This window comes from Poecilia formosa, unplaced genomic scaffold (assembly GCF_000485575.1).
Source record: "Poecilia formosa unplaced genomic scaffold, Poecilia_formosa-5.1.2 Scaffold2464, whole genome shotgun sequence".
Lineage (NCBI taxonomy): Eukaryota > Metazoa > Chordata > Actinopteri > Cyprinodontiformes > Poeciliidae > Poecilia > Poecilia formosa.
The window spans coordinates 1-7,516 of NW_006802403.1; the positions used below are offsets into that span (position 1 = coordinate 1).

A 7,516-nucleotide genomic window follows, 5' to 3' on the forward strand; every position below is an offset into this window, starting at 1 on the left:
GAAGCAAGCAGTGAGTGAGCAAGGTGACAGTTGGATGTTTTGATTCTTGCGGATGAATATCTATTTTTTTCTAGGAAAGAAAATATTGATATATATCGCAAAATCGATATTATTACACAGCCCTATTAATTTGTGACTTTTCCAGCACATGCAGTAGCAGCTAACATGCATCCATTTCTCAGAACCATTGAAATAAAAGAAATAAGTACAAAGGATAAACACACAATAAAGTCTCAAAAACTTTACAATTCTAAATCTGAAAGCATTCAAAACTATTTCTCCTTCAAGAGACTATTAATATCTCCTTCACTCTCATTAAAAAATACAAATGAAAACATAAATTGCAAGCATAAAGTAAATGTTAAAGTATTTCAGCTAAATATCTGATTTGAAAAGCTGTTTAAGCAAAGTTGCTACATTTAAAAAAGCAATCCAGTTATAATTACTCCACTTCCAAACAGCAAGTTACTGAGAATCTTGGTACTTGAAGTTCACATTATGCCATAAAACTTGCATGAGTTCTCATGTGAATGGCTAAATTTCTTTTGAGCAAAACTTTTTCTACAGTACCCTCAAGAGAAAGGCTTCTCAGCCATGTTAATCCCCATGGTAACCATATCTGGTAACCATATTATCACTACATCTGACCAGTCTGATACTGACGTCTACATGGTCTTGGCTTCTATTCTTCTGACCGTTATATACATACCTTTGGGGCAGGCCAATCTGTCCCCATTAACTGGTTAATTTAATTTCAGACTAAATAAAGGGAACAAATATACATAACCGTATCCATTCAGTGAACTTTAACAACCTTAGACTTTTGGAAAAACATTATTATTGGCACCCACAATTAATGTTAACAGTGCACCTGTCACTCTTAATATGGCTCTTTTAAATGTCCACTCTTTTAAACAAATATATTATAAATGGACACACACTTATTGAGAGGCTTCTTTCCAGTGTAATGGTTCCTGCATGTGGAACGGTCTCCCAGAGAACCTGAGGGCCGCAGAAAATGCTGACGTCTTCAAGAGCTGGCTCAACACCCGACTTTTTAACCATTTCCTGGATCACTTTGAAGTGCTGAAGGATCCTTTATGAATAACATTGATTGACTGATTGATTGATTGATGTGATGAAGTAAACTGGATTTACACACAGAACATTTTCCACAGGTTCCACAAGAGAAAGGCTCCTCACCGGTGTGAACTCTCATGTGAGCAGTTAAATTTATTTTATGAGCGAAACTTGTTCCACAGGTCTCACAAGTGAAAGGCTTCTCACCTGTGTGAATTCTCATGTGATTAACTAAGTGTGAATTGTACACAAAACTTTTTCCACAGGTCATACATGACAAACTCTTTGCACATGTGTGCAATGTCATGTGAGCAGTTAGACTTTTTTTATGAGCAAAACCTTTTCCACATGTTCCACAGGACAAAGGCTTCTCACCTGTGTGAATTCTCATGTGACTGACTAAGTTTGATTCATACACAAAATCTTTCCCACAGGTCACACAAGAGAAAGGCTTCTTACCAGTGTGAAATCTCATGTGAACAGTCAACTTTTCTTTATCAGTGAAACTTTTTCTACAGGTCCCACACGAGAAAGAATTCTCACTTGTATGAGTCTTCATGTGAGAATTTAAAGAGTTTTTTCGAGCAAAATTTTTTCCGCATGTCCCACATGAGAAAGGCTTCTCACCTGTGTGAATTCTCATGTGACTGTCTAAGTCGGGTTTCCTTCGGAAACATTTTTTACAGGTCCCACATGAGAAAGGCTTCTCATTTGTGTGAATTCCCATGTGATTAACTAAGTGAGATTTAGACACAAAATTTCTTCCACAGGTCCCACATGAGAAAATCTTCTCACCCGTGTGAAATCTCATGTGAACAGTTAAATTTCTTTTATGACTGAAACCTTTTCCACACGTTCCACAGGAGAAAGGCTTCTTAGCTATGTGAATCATCATGTGTTCAAGTAACAGAGATTTACAGAGAAAACCTTTTCCACAGGTTGTACATGTGTAAGGCTTATCACCTGAGTGAATTCTCATATGAACTTTTAAAGTGTCTTTGTGATAGAAACTTTTTCCACAAGCTGCACATGTGAACGGTTTTTCCCCTGTGTGAATTCTCATGTGATAAATTAAACGACTCTTGCAAGGATAACTTTTTCCACAGGTTGAACATGTGAAAGGTTTCTTGTGATTTCTCATGTGTGACGTCAAGGAAATACTTTGAGAAAAGGTTTTATCACAAAATTTACAAGAATATAGTTTTTGGTTTGGGTGAGCTTTCTTGTGTGTATTCTGTTTTGAAGTCTCAGTTTTGCCTTTCTGCTGTTTGTTCAGGAAAATATCATCAGTCTTCTGTTTCAGCACAAGATGCTCTTCATCCTGACTGATGCCGAGTTGCTTCTCTTCCTCTTTGAACTGTTGAGGTTGTGGTTCCTCTTGCTCCAGTTTTATCTGCAGAGGTTCTGGTTCCTCTTGTTCCTGTTTTATCTGCAGAGGTTCTGGTTCCTCTTGTTCCTGTTTTATCTGCAGAGGTTCTGGTTCCTCTTGTTCCTGTTTTATCTGTAGAGGTTCTGATTCTTCTTGCTCATGTTTCATATTAATAGGTTCTGGTTCGTCTTGCTCCCGTTTTATCCTCAGAGGTTCTGGTTCCTCTTCATCTAAAGTGGAGTTCTCTTCCTGGTTGCTGGGCTCATTCAGAACCTCCTCCTCTTTACACAGACGGCCCTGTGGGAGATCTGGACAAAAAGACAGAACAAAAACTTTTAAATGTGAGTCAAACAACAAACCCTTACCTGCCATTTGGTTATTCTAATATTACAAACTCAACAAATGTTGTTTTTCCGATTAGAAGAAAACTAGACATTAGTCAAAAGGTAATCCTACGGACTTCCGGGTGAGCAAGCTAGATAGTGATCGCTTAACCTAGAGTCTCCTTGGCTAAAAAGTTTCCAACCTCTATGTACAAACAGAATATACATCAAATTGAGCTTTTAGACAAAATGCCTACAAAAACTCAAAACTGCTTTGCCATTTTTATTCTTTATACTGGCAGACTAAGAGATTATACTCCCTGTTGGTGCTGAAACGGTAGCATGACTACATTGAAGGAAGGTGGGTTTTGAGAGAAAAGAAAATAAAGTTCCAGACACTATACTCATCATATGCATACAACTCTGCAGAAGAAATGACAAAGGATATGGAGATTCAAAGATTTGCAGGCTGTAATCAACACTTATAAAACTTGGGCTGACAATAATCAAAAGTCATCTGTGGATCAAGCTGTGACAGACGGAGAAGTGGATTTCAACTAAAGCAGAGGATGGACGTAAGAAGAAACTGGACATTTAGTCAAGAGAATGACATGCAAAGTCATGAAGGACAACAACTTTGATCAATTAAACGGAAATTAGATGAATTTATCTGGGGGAGACTGGCGACCTGCCCAGGGTGACCCCATCTCTCGCCCGAAATGTCTCACTGAAGAAAGGCACCAGCACCACTGTTGACCCCACTAGGGCCAAGGGGGTGAGAGAGTGAGACAGAGAGAGAGAGGGCAAGAGAAAAAGCAAGAAAGAGAGGGAGGGAGGGATGGACGGACAGATGGATGGATGTCATGTCTCTCTGATGTGATTTCAACCTGGGGCAACAAAACTGAATGGGAAACGGATTGCTACAATCAGGTAACTCCAACAGAGGGCCCTCCAAAAACAATGGATGTCTGATGGTTTGCCCTAAGTCACTCTCACTAACTGTCCCACCCAACGTTTCATTTGAACTGGATTCCTGTACTGGATCTGGGAACTCTCTGATTTTGACACAATGCTCGTCCTACAGGAAGCAAGAAATAGCAGTGAAAAACGTCTGTTTTCTGCCACTGGGGGTGAAGCAAATGCAAGGAACACAATAGCGACAAAGCATGAGCAATTTTCAGCAGGGTACACATGGAAATCTGGACAGAGTGAATGAGCAGAAAGCGTTCTTCAACAGATTCAGTTCAGCTCATCATCCTCCTCTCATCCCACCAGCCTTTGAACTGCAGCTTTTCTGTCAAACTGCAGATGTTTTATCTTCCACTTCAGGCAAAACTAGTTTTTCAAATCAGTTCCTTGCCAACAAAAAAAATACTTTCCAAAACTTTCCAAACCGAGCCTGATGTCAGTTGCTCAAATCAAAACTAATAATAAAAAAACAGCAAAACATCTGACAATTGCAAGGAATATATTTGTAATCTTTTAGTGTGAAATAATTACATTCATGTTTTAGCAGTCTATGCAACACAGATTTGGAGAAATGATCTCAATCCTAAAATCTGTCTCGAGTTTTCATACCTTTTATTAAGTTTTCACAAATCCCAAACTGTAATTTACACAATATTTTATAATTACAGAATTATCTAGGTTGTGTATAGAGTTGAGTTTATGAAAACTGGAGAAATAAAAATCACAAATCAAACTGTGTTTTAGGTCATCTGTGACTAATTTAGAATAATTCAGTCCAGGTCTGAGTTGTCAAAAGATGCTTTGCCCCTTTTTCTTACATCACAACCCCATAATCTTTATTCCAGGTTAGACCAGACCCAAGTTTTATTTGTTTATCCAACCCTTAGAAATGGAGATTAGTGCCTATAAGAAATTTTAATGCTAAATAATGGGATTCCAGTTTGCACACCTTAAGTTTGAACCAAGTGAAGACAAAGACAGATGATCTACTGATAAATTTTTATGATTTAAAGCACTTTGATCTGCCTTGTTGCTGAACTATGCTATAGAAATTACCTTTGACTATGAGTGGCTCAATCGGCATTAGCTACTACAAGTGTGTGTGCAAAGCAAAATAAAGATGAATCTAAACAATACATGTTCATGCAGGATCAACCTGGTTTACTTAGGTTGCACGTTATTCGATGAAGGTTTCAAGAGGTTTGATTATAAACTACTTTAAGGATAAAAATCATCTGAGTTTTTAACTCAATATCAATCCATCAACAAGTAATAGACTTTGCGCTATAGTTACATGATAGAAAAGAAAATGCAACCTATAACTTATAGAAAAGCCTAACAAACCATCTTGAACTAGTATATTTTTTAACTTGTGGACTTTTTGACACCTTCACCTCCATATATTAGAGTTTATAATATCTAAACTCTAACTTAGATATTATATGATGAATAGTAAATAGTCAAGGTAGCAGTTAATCATTGTCATTATCAAGTATTGAATTAATTTCCAGATGGAACGGATTTGTTAATCCTAAAACTTTTTAGTTTGAGTTCAGCGTCACCCCAAACATTTGTCCTTACCTGTCTCCGACTCTCTTTAAACTGTTTCATTAGTAAAAGGTGAAGGTTTTTCGTACCTGTCCGGTTTAAGATGATCTTCGGTATCCGGGTAAAATCCATCATTCTGCGCTGATCCTCCATCTCTTCCTCGATCTTGACGTTGATTTCTTTCAACTCTGTGAATGTTTCTTCAACAGGAGTTTCCTGCTCGTTGATAAACTCTCTCTGAGACTGAACTGAAGACATTTTTACTGCAAATATTTACCCAAAACACCAAATCCGTCTTCGAATTACCTTCTAACAAAAGAAAGCTAAGCTACCGTGTGCGTCGTGTAATTCCGTGTGTTTCACTGTGGCTGTACTGAAGAAACTGTAAACGATTTACAAGTTCCGCTTTGAATTTTCGTTGAGTCTTCTCTTTTTATTGTAAGTTATTTTAAACAAATTACACTATTTTGGAATTGAGTTCCTAAAATAAGTAAAAATTTCAATAATATTTTAATTTACGAACTATAAATGTATATTAAAAGGTGACTCGCAGCGGATCTTACATATCGTTCGCAGTTTATTCAGGACAGTCACAGTGAAACACGCGGAAGACGAAAACAGAGCACACAGGATAGAGTTAGCTTGTCTTCTGTCAGACGGTTGTTTGAAGACGGGTTTGAGGTTTAGCTAAATATTTGAGTATCTGCAGTGAAAATGTCTTTAATTCAGTCTCAGAGAGAGTTTATCAACGAGCAGGTAACTCCTGCTGAAGAAACATTCATAGAGTTGAAAGAAATAAAAGTCAAGATCGAGGAAAAGATGGACGATCATCGCAGACTGATGGATTTTACCCGGATACCGAAGATAATCTTACACCGGATAGGTACGAAACACCCTTAAATTTTACTTAGGAGAGTTAAAAACAGGTTAAAGACAGCTAGAAACAATATATGATTTTTTTTGGGCCGACACTGAACTCAAACTAAAAGACTCAGCAAAATCAAACCAGTTCCTGCCGGAAATACATAAATAAATGAATAACAAATACGTTAGAATGATGAACTCTGACCTCGACTATTCGCTATTCATTATGTAATATCAAAATTACAGTTTGTGTTTCGTGACTCCCTCTTCTTTACTTCACCAGTTTAGGAAAGTACTGGTTAAAGTTTGTTCTTGGAAAAGGTTAGTTTTACTAACTAAAATTATTAGTTTATGATTAGTTTTATGTTTAATCTTATATTTTATTATTGTTTGGATCTGTTCTGTGTCAAATTATGGTTCTTATTTGTATAAATGTAGAACAAAATCTGTTAAGTGTTGATTGAAAAATGAATATTGGTTATGTTAAAACTCATGGAATTTTAACAATGGATAAGTTGTTTTAAAACGATAGACTCAAAATTAATGCCAGAGACGATGACAACAATGGTTCTCAGCTTCTGGACAGAGAGAATAAAAGGTTTGAAGGAAGGGTGAAAGACTCAATCCTTGCCTAAAACAGAAAAAAACAACTCTGAAATGAGGAGGAAGGTTACGGTTTCAGCTTCCAAGTATCTGCAAATTTGTTTTGAACCTAATTTAAAAGAAATTACATGAGCATTCCCACCATTCCACTCCAAACAAAAGAACCAAAGGAACCAGCTGGGGATGAGCTAGTTGCTGATTGACGTCTAACTGGGAATGAACTGAAGAGGATGGACCTCCATGACCTGAAAAGGAAAAAGGATCAGATTCCAACACCAATTTGCTGCTCTGCAAAACTTTGTCCTCATAAGATTCCCTGGGATTAGCTGAGTATAGATTAGCTGGAAGTTGATCTTCTTTTCTCTCAAAACCTTCTTTTAGTGTATTTAGACATCAGCGTTTCAGCACATTCAGTGGTAATTCTGGTCGGCTGTTACTGTTTTTCAATCCTTCTTATTGCCATGCAATTACTTAATCTTGTGTTAATCTGCAAATTTCAATAGCTGAGATTCAAAAGCACTTTAGGTTTTGCTTTAGGCCTTCTGAGTATTTTATATGATGTATAGTCTATCTACATAGAGGAAAGAAATATTTAGAATATTCGCTGGGGAGATATTAGGTTAAGTTTTCATCATCTTGTTTGCTCACCCAGAAAAATTAACTCCACTCTCATCTAGTGGAGTTAATTTTTCAAACTTATATGTTTTTAATTTAACAATATTCCAAGAAAAATTAAATGGATTAAAATGCAGGTTTTGAT

General features: G+C 36.9%; 1 protein-coding gene across 2 annotated transcripts; it reads right to left on the reverse strand.

The window, feature by feature from the left end:
* Positions 1-46: 46 nt before the first annotated feature.
* LOC103133263 (gastrula zinc finger protein XlCGF57.1-like) lies at positions 47-6,296 on the reverse strand. 2 transcript variants are annotated; one of them, XM_016667807.1, is made up of 3 exons: positions 5,379-6,295; positions 1,708-2,757; positions 47-1,287 (listed from the first exon to the last, which is right to left on the reverse strand). In XM_016667807.1, the coding sequence occupies exons 1-3, from the start codon at positions 5,545-5,547 to the stop codon at positions 1,058-1,060; spliced, it is 1,449 nt and encodes a 482-aa protein (XP_016523293.1). In that variant the 5' UTR covers positions 5,548-6,295; the 3' UTR covers positions 47-1,057. The 2 variants fall into 2 exon arrangements, with proteins under 2 accessions (XP_016523293.1, XP_007545100.1); XM_007545038.2 differs by having other exon boundaries at positions 47-2,757; positions 5,379-6,296.
* Positions 6,297-7,516: the final 1,220 nt, after the last annotated feature.

Excerpts from the sequence above, each read along its gene's own strand:
- LOC103133263 (XM_007545038.2), bottom strand. The coding sequence starts at position 5,547 with ATGTCTTCAGTTCAGTCTCAGAGAGAGTTTATCAACGAGCAGGAAACT. Across the intron at positions 2,758-5,378 it reads GATCATCTTAAACCGGACAG|ATCTCCCACAGGGCCGTCTG; the intron begins GTACGAAAAACC and ends CTTTTTGTCCAG.